Source organism: Hetaerina americana, unplaced genomic scaffold, assembly GCF_022747635.1.
Source record: "Hetaerina americana unplaced genomic scaffold, ioHetAmer1.1.p SCAF_9, whole genome shotgun sequence".
Taxonomy (NCBI): Eukaryota; Metazoa; Arthropoda; class Insecta; order Odonata; family Calopterygidae; genus Hetaerina; species Hetaerina americana.
This window is the reverse complement of record NW_027287538.1, coordinates 33,602,276-33,614,565: the sequence shown is the minus strand read 5'-3', so window position 1 is coordinate 33,614,565 and position 12,290 is coordinate 33,602,276. Positions and strand designations below refer to the sequence as shown.

Genomic DNA, 12,290 nt, shown 5'->3' with positions numbered 1-12,290 from the left:
CATGACAAATTAAATTGCTTCAAGAAAATAAAGGTAAAATGCTGGTGCAGGAGTTTGCAACCTTTTTTTTATCTAACTTTGGCAAGGGTCTGAAGCTCATGCTTGGTCGTGTAGTGTAATACCTTAAATCTTTGTTGTATGTACCTATAATTCAACTTTTGGTAGACCGGAATGAAATATTTTGTAGAGTGGCTTCAGTTAATGAGACAGGCTGCTTACCCCTGGAGTCATGGAATTAATGTGCTTTGATTACTGAAAGCCAATCTTGAATTACATTGGTCTCTCTTGTTTCGCTACTACTGTGTTCTTTTTATGGTCAGTTGGTTTCATACCAGCCATGTGCCCCTCATCATGTGATGCAAATTGAGCCTAAAATACAACAAAGTCTGTAAAGTTGTATGCATGCTTCGATTCGGGTAGTTTTTTCATAGATAGATAGAGGTCTTCATTTGGGCGAAATTAAGACCAAATGGTCCCTTCTCCCATTTAACCCATAGGGGTATCATGGAAATGGAAAGTCATATAAGTGTCCCAACAGGTGTCCATATCTAATATTAGGGTTCGACAACAAACATACCGCCATCATAGTTTCACCTTATGCATGAATACATGATATTACTTGCCTAAAATTTCTGATATCCCATGCGTCGAGAATCGTTTCGACTCCATTCACCTTGGTTTGTCCCCTTCTATCAATCTATTTACCATTCTCTCTTATAGGAAATTGGGGATTTGAATCATCCTCTCTCTCAACCAAACCCATATGGCACATTTCTTTTATACATGTCTATTTCTAATATATCCAACTATAATTCTTTCATGATATTTCTCTGATGCCTAACGAGTTTTCTCTCTCCACCAATTCACCAGCGTAATGCATTGTTATATAGCTCAAGTAGTCAATTACCTCAATTTTTTTGCAACACCTTCGCATTCGGTGAAATGACAGGTATTTTCTAACAGTTTAATGCTATTAAGTTTACGCAAAAGTGAACCAATCTTGCCTTGTGCGGCAGCTTCATTGCCCGAAAAGACTTTCCCCATAGTTCTGTCAAAATGGATTTATAATACAACTTCATAACATAATAATATTCTTTATAGATCACTGTTTTAAGAACACAGTATGTATCAGATGTGCTACAAGTTTTGCCTTCCATGATATTTCCTATGAGAGCTGTCGATGACTATAATACATATTCAAATTTTGGGGTTGGCAATGGTTGACAGGGAAGGCTTGTACTAGTTCGGTGGCAATTCTGTCTCATTTGTTTGAAACAAGTGCTGAAAACTTTGCGCAATCGCTTGAATTGTTTACGTATGGAGAGCTGAGTTCGCCAGTTTTGAGCTTAACGTTTTGATTATAGCTGTTCTGCTTTCCACAATGACGGAGACAAAGGGTAATATTATTTAATATGTGTTTATTAGTCACTGTATGAATGATTTCAATCAAACGTCTAACTTTTGTCATGATATTCAATTAATTTCAGAAAATCCACTTGGGTTATCTTGGCACGACAGTGCTTGGATTCCTATCCTAAATCCGTCTAATATATTGGACTACTTCTGTGAAAGGAACAACCCATTTTTCGATAGGACCTGCAACAATGAAAGCATTAAAATGCAGAGACTGGCTCCTGAGCAGTTAACGTATGTTATAATCCTTTATGATTAAGCAAGATAGCTCCAAAATCAGCTTGTTCGTATGATGTTTTGTATCCCACGATTTCAGGAACATGACTGGCCCAGAATACATTTTACTTCACGTCCAAGAGCCTATTCTTTATGTCATACGAAAGCAACACAGGCATTCTCCTACTCAAGCTACACCTTTGGCAGATTATTATATAATTGCCGGGGTAATTTATCAAGCTCCGGATTTGGGATCTGTATTAAATTCCAGACTGGTGAGTCGGAGGTCCCCTTCCTCGTTGAATAATCTCTATTAATCATAAGCACAATTGATCAATAATTTTTTTATTCACTGTAATTCCGTGTAATCCTGGACGCCTAAAAAATTCGGCAACCATTGCCCATGGAAGTCCATAGATATACCTAACCACTCGTAATCATAAACTCGCTTAAATGCAGTTTGGTTTTGCGACAGCTGTCTACGATACATCATCTACAGTCAGCTTTTGATGAAACGGTGTCATACTCAAGATATCACCCATCGAAAGGGTACACATGGGATTTAAAGGAAAAGAATCTCAAAGATAAAATGGCTAAGAAAGAAAATGCGAAAGAAGAACCAAGTTCCTTATTTCAGCGTCAGAGGGTGGACATGCTTTTAACTGAACTGACAAGAAAATTTCCCATTAAAGTTCCATCCATGCCTGCAGTTGACGCTAAAATTAATCCTGGTAAGTAGTTTCTTTTAAATAGAAATGACTAAGTGAGTTTCGTGTCTCTTGAGTTGGCACGTATCTATTTAATTGTATTTTGATTAGTTCCAGAAGATGTCAAATCAGATATCAGGGTTGATGTCAAGATAGAAAAGCCAGACACCCCTTTGTCGCAAAACACTCGAATGAAACCACCTCCTGAAAAAAAGGCTCGTCTAGCATGAAAGGCAAACATTCAAATTTGACAACTCTATTTGGGTAAGTGGTTAAAATGCATTTTTATATCCGAGACTCCTTAGAAGCGATGAGAGTTGCCTGTGTGCATTTTTAGGAAATGATGCACAATTCCCATTAAAATATAGCAAAAATGCATTTGGACATGGTTGTATTACATGTTTAACATTTATGATCTTCTTTGTGCCAGTGGAGAATAGATTCTGCGTTCAGGATCGTTGTGATGACTGAAGACAGCCATTACAATTTGATGTTAATTAACTTTGTCTTGCCATCATTATTTTATTCCAAAGATAATTTTGTATAATGGAAGTTATTAATTGTAGTAATATTAAATTGATTTCATTGATAAACTTTTAACATTGTGGGGATAATAATTTAAAATGATAGTGGTGACTCCATCTTGTTAAAAATTAACAGCTTTGTAGATCATGGTGGTGACAAAATCTGGAAATGAGGGATGTCATTTGAAATTCTGAAAAAATGGGCATGTGGGAAAAATAAATGTCATGTCAAAACATCTTGTGGAATCGTGTGGTCTTTTGCCTTCTCAAGTTATAGCTCTAACCGAACAAATGCTTGTCTAAGTCTATTCTTAGTGTGTATTAATTTTGATAAGTTATGTTAATTTGGTTTGTTAAGTGTTCATGTGCTTGCTATATTTATTTATTTATTTATTTATTTATCGACTTAATTGGGCGAGGTTGAGACTAATAGTCCCTTCTTCCACCTAACCCTACATTACACACATTATATTGAAGACAATCACATACAACCAAGCCCTAGATGGAGGGAAATCCACCTAGGCGGGAATCGAACCCGCGACCTTTGGCTATAGGCATGGAATTAAAGGGTCATTATGGGCTTGGTTAGCCGGTGTTACCCAATTTCAGGCAAAATCAGGACCTCAGGGGTAAAAGCACAATAGAAACACCAGAATAAAGAAACATATTGTGCTAGTGATGAGCTAAGGCTTTTGATATGCAAGAAGGAAAATTATTTTTTCAGATATTCTTTTTCCAACTTCTGATCATTCATCCAGATGTATACATTTATGGCATTAGATGAAATCTACGGTGAATTAGGAGACTTATCATGCTATATTTTTGCAAAAAAATCAGGAATAAGTGTTAACATATGCTTTATTGAATTGAGGAATACATTCAAGGAAATTTAGGGTTTATTATAGTCTCAGATGTTGACCAAAAACAGCTCTCAAGAGAATGTGTTGTGTTCATCGTTTCAAACAAGGCTGAGTTTTAAACCAAAGTGAGTCTTTTTTGAGATACTACCAATTCTGGACAAAAAAAGGTTGCTCTTGTATCTCCTTAGCACCTGCTTTCCTCCCTGACCTCCTGTTCCTTACGACACCCTTGTCGTGCTAGTTCAGTTTCTAAACCCCTAGCAGATTGAATATGGTGAAGGAGATGTGTTACCATGGTGAAAATTATAGTCTCTGTTTTTCAGCTCTCACTATCAACTCATTGATTGCTTCAAGTGTATTTGACTTATCTTTTAGATTTATACTTGACGGTATTTGGCGTGCCAATTGAAGTTGTACACTTAAAGAGTGTACTGATAATTAGATTAGTTTATGCTATTTTTGAGTTCATAAATGTCGTTTATCTGTGACATTGAGCAAACATTCAAACTCAGCCAGCACAAGAATAAAACTAGTAATAGTGTATTATATTCCAACTAAAAATGACTGCAATCTTTACTGTGTCAAAATTAGTGATTAGAAAGAAAGTGTGCTGGGGTAACTAAGATGGAAAATTTTGCTACAAACATTGTATGCAGTTACACATACTGTTATAATTTATAGTCTTTAATGTATGGGAACTTTCCATGGAAAAAATAAATTGCTTTTTCCTGAATTTGAATCTCAAAATTGGGCATATTTGGTCTCCATAAAACCCTCCAGTTATTTCCCCAAAGGAAGATAGCATGTTGATGTAATTCACTGACACATTAAAAACAGGAGGGTTCAAATACCTTTCAAGTTGAATGTGTTCTATCATGGTTAATTTCCACATATAACAGAAATATGTTTGACTTAGGTAAAATATCGTAGCACAGAAATATTTGTTTTAAGAAAGAAGTTTAAGAAAATAATAATCATTTGTAATGATGAATGAAGGAATTGATAATTGCTCAGTTGAAAACAGTAGAGGATGGCATTTATGACGAACATGGTTTAGGATATTGGGAGGGTGAGAAGGTCACTTGCCACTGGGTGGTCAAACTTAACTTACTTTTCATTATGTAATTTTGAAATTATCGTTCATATGAAGTTGTTTGGAATAATACTCCCGGGTGTGTACAGTAGGGAATGTTGGCTCTTATGAATGTATGTGCAATTCAGATGTAAATGATGTTCATTCAAAGAATCATCGATTATTTTTATACAAATTGCAAATTTAAATCATTTGTTGTAGTAAGCTTGAATATGATGTATATTGCACTTCAGTTTCCCAAAAACAAAGTTAACTTTTGTCTGGTACGTTATGGTTTGTTACAGTTTTGCTAATAATTCTACTTTTTAAAGTAAAACTTACTCCTAATTGGTTACTTGTTTGCTGCTTCACATGTATGATTTTTGTGTTCTGTATACATGCATTCTCATTTAATTCTCAGCTTAAGTGAGTCTTCCTTTTATAATTGATTCCTTATTATTACTATTGTAATCTTCACATGCCATTACATATGCAGATTCCTCCTTTACAGCATGAATATTGATCTCCCTTGTTGAGAAATCAATAAGTTGGGAAAAAGCCCACACTGAAGAAGCCAATATGGACCATTAAGGATAACACATTTGTAGCAGAATTTGTGTACCACTCTTTTGCAAGATTTTGTTCGTAAGATATTGAAGAGAAAATGAGTGTGTCATGAACTCCACTACTGAAGTGCCAGCAATTTAATTTTGTACAAGAGAATTGCATGGTTTCCATTTTGATTTATGTTTCTCTTAGCTGTTTTTCCATTGTCATGCATTTTCTCAAAATAGTATGTTTCCTACTGTGATAAGTTGAAAATATTAATTAAGCCTTGTTTCCTCATTTCTTTTGGCTGTATCTTCCACATTCAATTACATCTTGAAATTGAACCCTCAGCAGAATGTGAGTTGCAATTTTAAATGAGTGAATTAATTCTAAATATGTAATTAATTTTTGTTTTTATTATCAATGTTTATGTGCTGTAAATGTGCGATGAAGAATTTAATAAAGATTGTACCAAATTATTCTTTATTGCCTGTCAACCTGTATTCCGGAAGCTCTGTAATTGTTAGAAAAAGGACCGTATTTCTGGGCCCACAAGGTGCACTATGGTTTTTCAGGTTAGAATTTATGGAAAATACTTGGATCAGACTGAAAGGATCATTTTGATGTTAACACTTAATATGGAGAATATTGAATTGTTGCGTGGATCTATATATAAATATGTATATATATATGATGGTTCGTGGTAGTCCAGGGGTAGAGCATTGGACTACTGACTAGAGAGGCCGGGTTTGATTCCCGGGCCAGCCTCACTGGGCATCTACAGATCCACCGAAGCTATGCGATTTTTTGGTCACCAGATCTTCCTGGGAAATTTTATCAGCACAGGGAAAGGAACTGGTCCCCCTACCCTCATGTGTGAATTTCACACGCCGTCGGGCTTAGTACTGGGTCAACTTGACTGTCATCTACCAAACCGATCTTCGGGTTGATTACTGTGTTTATGGTTTATATATGTGTGTGCGTGTATAAATATATATATATACACACATACACCTACAATAGATAACATGCCAAAGACTGAGTCTTGACCTGAAGAAGGCCAAAAGCTTATCCTGCATGTTATTCTCTTTATTTAATAGACCCACATTTGTAACAGTTCTACAGAATGATTGGAATATACAAAGCCTTTTATTGAATAGTGTTTCGAATGCATGATCAAACTAATGTGTGTAGAGGTAACATGATTGCGATAGTACATGTATGGCTGAGGACCTAAGACCCCCCCCCCCCAGCCACATGCCCTTGCAGGGTTTTGTGTAGATGTAGTACTATATTCATCGTAAACTCCCTCTTTTCTCGCATCATCTTCTCAGTCAGAATTGGCCGAATTGCATTTCAGCCCCCTTGTTTCCATATCCTGAAGCATAATTAATGGCTCTTAAGTTTAAATGCAATACTGCATTACAATCTTTTCTATTAGGGTGACATGAAGTAATTTTTGAAATTTTGATTTGTCCATTTTCTGTGCCTTTATGACTCACTCATATTACTCAAGGTCGAATGCCTGTAGACTTTAAAGTTGAATGGAGAAATACGATGTATGTATCAGCTGAGGGAGTACGACACCATTAGTCCAATGCATATGAAGTTTTCCAGCTGCATCACATGTGAAATGTATCCAAGTGATATATTTACAACTTGTTTGGGAACTTTTTAGGCAGTACATTAAATGAAATATTTTCTGATGACTTAAGTGGGTTATATTAGCAAAATTATTAGCAGGGAATCTCTCCTTATCTTTTGCAACCTGACATCAGCCTAGGAATCAGTCTGTTTCCTAATTTGAATATCAATTAGGGTAATATTGTCATATCACTATAAGTTTAAAGGGTTAAAATAAAGCATAATATCTAAATGGATTAACTACCCAAGATATGGCATTACTGGGTGCCAATCTTTTGGATCCAAAGAATAATTAGAGAACTGAAGTTAATTATCATGAGCTTTTATGCTTCATTACCTCTTGGTATAATTGTTCATATTATGTACACAGTCACAATATTCTGAGGATTGCATATTTCTACATCATTATCAGCAAGGCAATGTGGTAGTGCAGAGGTAGAGCACTCGGCTATTGACTGGAGGGCCCAGGTTCAATTCCCAGTCAAGCCTTTCTGGGTACCCTCAGCTCCACCCAAGCTGTGTGATTTTTTAGGCACCAGCTCTTCCAGGGAAACCATAGTTGGCACAAGAAAAGGAACTGCCCCTCTACCCTGATGTCTGAATTTCACAAACCACAGGGCTTGGTACTGGGTGAACTCGATCATCACCTACCAAACCGACTTCCAGGCAGGATACTGTGTCTAAGGTTTTATCTCGCAGGAATGTTCATTCTGACAGCTTTTTATATTAGACAAGCTTTTATGATGCAAGGAGAGCCATTAAATGACACATACTCCCAAGGGAAGCACATAAAGTCATGGCAAATATACTGCCTTCAAGAAGTTGTCTTTTCCTGAGATCTGCTGGCAGAGTCTGAAATATTTGAAAATGGCATAAGTTTGAACTAGGAAAGCACTTAACATCTTTATAAAATCACATAACTTGACTCACTGTCTGAAATGCTCCATTCTTGTATGGTCAGCATGCGGAGAATACTGGAGAATTATGAAAAATGCCTGCAGGAATGGAATGGAAAAGCATAAAATTGGAAGGCTAATTAGCAGAATATTAAATTTAAGTGCAGAAGGCGAAAACCATGGATTTTTTTTGGTTTTAATGATTATTGTAAGCATGAATCAAATTTGAGGCTTCAATTCCATTATGTTTCATCTATTGATGTGATTTAATTACTCAAAAATTTTTTCCTTGAACTATCGAATGCTTGACACTATTATGGGCAAAATCTTCAATGAATCAACTGCAGCAAACACGTGAAAAAAATTTTTTGCTGGAAAACTTGAGTTCTAGAAGACAGCAGAGTCTGAGGAAGCTGCAGACATTTTCCATTACAAAGTATTACCCAAAAAGAAGCAAGAGTCTTAATGACATTAACTCTCAGCATGTGATATTTCATTTTAAGTTGCTTAGTCTCCACTCTATTTGAAGTCTTGCTCACAATGTATTTTTATGGTGGTTTCAGTACAATATACAGGTACATTTAGGTGGTATCTTTTAACTATTTCACATATTTCAGGACCTCAGAAATTCTTTTGTTCCAAATCAATTTTTCTCTAAGGTATTCTCTAATTAAGATTTCCTTAAGCCCATAGTTTCCACCACATTCATGTCATCTAAAATGAAAATTATTTCCTTCCTCTCTCCTGCTAAATGGAATTCATACTTAAATCACAGCCTTTAACATCTCAACTAAAATTTCTATCTGGTTTTTATACTTTTACTTACACCCAGAAGCCTATAAAAAGCTCCTTCCTTCAGGAAGAGATGAGAATTCTCGAGAAAGGGTTAATTTGTGCACCCTACATTCCAATATCAACCAACCAGCTAAAGAATCTTGGAGTGGATTGTGACCTGGCCCAGCCCTATTACAGTAGTAGTAGTAGTTTTGAGGGGAGGCGACCGACAGCTAAGGTCATTTGTGCCATAGGGGATGGATGGGAAAGGATGAAGGGTGGAGAGAAACCCGGCGTCGGCATTAGCCTACTCTTTACAAAAGGCGCCAAGGGGTCCGCAGCTTAATGTCCCATCCGACGGACGGCGTACTCACTCAAAGTGCCCTCCACAAAGTACCTCAAGTAGGGATCGAGATACCTCTGAAAAATATTCAACACCGCCGGGATTTGAACCCGCGCCATCAGGGTGGGAAGTCAGTACGTTAGTCCCCTCACCATCTCGATCCCTGCCCTATTACAGGACAAGTCAGGGGCCAAAGAGCAAATCGCCATGGCTGAGCCCTCTGGAAACTACCATCAGGGAAGTGAGTACTAAGTATTATCCAACTTAAATGAGTTCCTCCCCAAAAACAGTCTCGTTATAGCAATAGCAGACATAGACAATGTGGTAGTTATAATGGAGAAGAAATATAACTTGGAGATGTGTATAAAGTTCCTAGAATCAAGTGACATAATACAGTTAAATAAGAACCCAACATTATATATTATAGGCAGAATACCAAAAGGCAGTGCAAAGAGTTGATTTCATCGAGTAAGACCCTATTCTGCCCCAGAGAAGTGTTCGAACTCGTACTAATGAATGCCAAGTAACCAAAATTCTATGGCCTTCCTAAAATTCATGAATAGGACTACCTTACAAGACCCACTGTGTCTAGGGTCTCCGCACCCAATCCTTGACTTTCATGCTAGGTAAATGAGTTGCTTAGACAGCAGAGTAAATTTTCCCCCATATATCACATTAAGAATTCCTAAGAACATGCGAACTTGCACTCCAAACAAAAGTTGCCAAAAAAGTGCATATTGGGGCAGTTTATGCAATTTACCTGTTTCCAAGGGTGCCCAGAATAGAAGCAATCAATTTAGCCAAAGCCACCTTTATCATGTAGTAGTAGTACTTAGGGGAGGTGACCGACTGCTGAGGTCAATTGCACCATAGGGGATGGGCAGGAAAGGATGAAGGGTGGAGAGAAACCTGGCATCGGCATTAGCCCACTCTTTATGAAAGGTGCCAAGGGGTCCGCAGCTTAATGTCCCATCCGACGGACGGCGTACTCACTCAAAGTGCCCTCCACAAAGCACCTCAAGTAGGGATCGGGATACCTCTGAAAAATATTCAACCCCGCCGGGATTTGCACCCGAGCCCTCTGGTTGGGAAGCCAGTACGATAGCCACCGCACCAATCCTGATCCCCATCCTTATCAAATCCGGTACACCCCACCCAGGGATACATGAAAAAACCAGTATCTTTGAAATGAGTTTCTTTTGTTAGATGTTAGGCCATACATAGTGCTATTATAAACTGATTTAACTTGAAAGTTAAAAGTGACTTGGTGTATTGGGCTCCAAATATCAACTAAATGTTATTCTTTGATATGTATAGTGCATTTACAGAGGTGGATTCAATGCAGTGATCCCTTAAATCTGAATAATTATAAATTTGAGACAATTAGCAAACATCACTTTCTCACCAAATTGGGTGGTTGGAATTTGGAAATTAAACTTAATGTTTTTTGGGTTATTCTACAGACAGGCTCGCCAATAACAAATTGAGGGTGTAAGCTTGGACTTTATAGAAAAGGTACACTCTTTTTTTATAAAGCTAAGTTATGAGTGCAAGTCTTTTTCATTTGAAGGTCCTGATTTTGTGTTTGCATGGTGACTAGAAACTAAAAAAATTTACTACCATCACATCTATCTGATAAATGTATAACATTCTGCAACCCTCAGCCAAGGTAATAGTCTTACCTTCCACATATTTCTGTACAACAGTTGATCCTTGCGGTCTTTTAACATATTTAGTAACAGAAGTGAGGCATCCTTCCAATTGTGAGAAATGAGAGCATTTCTCAACTGAACACTTTTGTAGGTTGCGGAGCATGGCATGAATTCTGAAAAAGAATAATTAGTCATAAGACAAAAACAAGATGCATGTGTATTTACTGTACCCCTAAAAGATCTCATGTACTTGTGCTTCTGGCTCCTCCAGGTATTCTTCCAGGGATTGATTTGCATTTCTGTATTTTCTGGGTCTGCATTTTTTCTTTATCTGCCTGCATTTTCTCTTCCAGTAACTTCAAAGCAGCCATCTGATGTAATAGAAGAATTTAATGTTACTAACCATACCCTATGGGATAGTAGGTAATTTCTTTTTGATAAAATGCACACAAAAATTTATTACCATCTATATTATCCTACTATTTCACTGCCACATGAAACAGGTCAATTCTGTGTTATTACCTTTATTAAATAATTCCACCGCAGCAGACCTGAGATATTGCAATTTTTCTTTGAATTCAAAGAAGTATTGCAGGAATTTTTTTCTTCAAAGTGAAGACTTCAACGGAGTGTAGCGATTGAAGATCGAAATCTTCCAGGATTTTTTCAGCGTGGGTAAATTCTCTAGGACGAGAGTTTCACAGGCGTCTTCAGGTCAGTTCACTTCTGACCTCAAGAAGCCGACGAAACTGTTGTCTTAGAAAATTGAACCATGCGGAAACAATCCAGGAAGATTTTGATCTTTAATTTTATTCTTGTATATTACGCACTGATCAAGATTTAATTACAATCTCAATAGTTGTACCATTTTTGTTAAAATGAGAACGCCAACGCTATGAATATACAAGCAGACCTAGTATTAATAGTGAATATTCTTCCCCAATTCCTTTCTAATATCCATGATAGTGAAAATTTGAGTATTATTTGACGTGGATTCAACGGAATGTTTCTACAATTTATCTGAAGGGTTGAGCAACTTGAAACGGCTTCACACCATTTATCATTTCACAGAAAATTTCGTTTCCAACTAGGTCGGGAAGAGTTGCAATTCCACACAAAGCTCAATGCTATGTCAAAGTAAATGCTGAGACCATTAGATTGGTAGTATTTCACCACAAGGAAGCGCCACGCGACCGACGAAATGGCAAGAGACAAGTTAATCTCCACCAGGCAGGAAACATTTTTTCGGATAATTCTTAAAATCTCTTGATATTTCAGATGTGAATCTCACGCAATAGCCAAGTTGTTAATGAGATGTAATGCGATGGTAACGGTCATTAAAAAATAAAATCCTTACCAATTTGCTACGAGAACAGCTCATCACAACATTGTCATCTTCTTCATTCGCAGTTTTTATTTCTTTGACCTTGGGTACTTTCTTCCTTTTCGACTTTATTCCAGACTTCTCTTTCATTGCTGCTAGTGCCTGCAACCCGTCTTAAACGGATTTTAATGAATTGCATATATTTTCCTCCGAAACTTCACGGATCCTAATTCGAAAAGATTTCTGACATTTTCTGCAGTCATTTGATTTTCTACTTTAAAATATAGGGGGCAAGCTAATCGTCCAATTGGTGATA

General features: G+C 37.0%; 2 protein-coding genes across 3 annotated transcripts; one reads left to right on the top strand and one right to left on the bottom strand.

Moving 5' to 3' along the window:
* The first annotated feature begins 1,290 nt into the window (after window positions 1–1,290).
* On the top strand, window positions 1,291–5,820 carry MED6 (mediator complex subunit 6). The gene is made up of 6 exons (XM_071597666.1): window positions 1,291–1,397; window positions 1,488–1,647; window positions 1,730–1,904; window positions 2,105–2,360; window positions 2,448–2,600; window positions 5,304–5,820. Exons 1-5 carry the CDS (start codon window positions 1,382–1,384, stop codon window positions 2,564–2,566), a joined length of 726 nt encoding a protein of 241 aa, XP_071453767.1. The 5' UTR covers window positions 1,291–1,381; the 3' UTR covers window positions 2,567–2,600; window positions 5,304–5,820.
* An 843-nt stretch (window positions 5,821–6,663) lies between these two features.
* On the bottom strand, window positions 6,664–12,223 carry LOC139698827 (uncharacterized). 2 transcript variants are annotated; one of them, XM_071597761.1, is made up of 5 exons: window positions 12,008–12,223; window positions 10,901–11,021; window positions 10,681–10,823; window positions 7,916–7,980; window positions 6,666–7,837 (listed from the first exon to the last, which is right to left on the bottom strand). In XM_071597761.1, the coding sequence occupies exons 1-5, from the start codon at window positions 12,122–12,124 to the stop codon at window positions 7,780–7,782; spliced, it is 504 nt and encodes a 167-aa protein (XP_071453862.1). In that variant the 5' UTR covers window positions 12,125–12,223; the 3' UTR covers window positions 6,666–7,779. The 2 variants fall into 2 exon arrangements, with proteins under 2 accessions (XP_071453863.1, XP_071453862.1); XM_071597762.1 differs by lacking the exon at window positions 7,916–7,980 and having other exon boundaries at window positions 6,664–7,837.
* Window positions 12,224–12,290: the final 67 nt, after the last annotated feature.

Coding starts and splice junctions, on each gene's coding strand:
- MED6 (XM_071597666.1), top strand. Junction 1,905..2,104: donor CTGTATTAAATTCCAGACTG/GTGAGTCGGAGG, acceptor GTTTTGCGACAG/CTGTCTACGATACATCATCT. Junction 2,361..2,447: donor TGACGCTAAAATTAATCCTG/GTAAGTAGTTTC, acceptor TATTTTGATTAG/TTCCAGAAGATGTCAAATCA.
- LOC139698827 (XM_071597761.1), bottom strand. CDS start 12,124: ATGAAAGAGAAGTCTGGAATAAAGTCGAAAAGGAAGAAAGTACCCAAG. Junction 11,022..12,007: donor GCTGTTCTCGTAGCAAATTG/GTAAGGATTTTA, acceptor CTATTACATCAG/ATGGCTGCTTTGAAGTTACT. Junction 7,981..10,680: donor TGTACAGAAATATGTGGAAG/GTAAGACTATTA, acceptor CCATTCCTGCAG/GCATTTTTCATAATTCTCCA.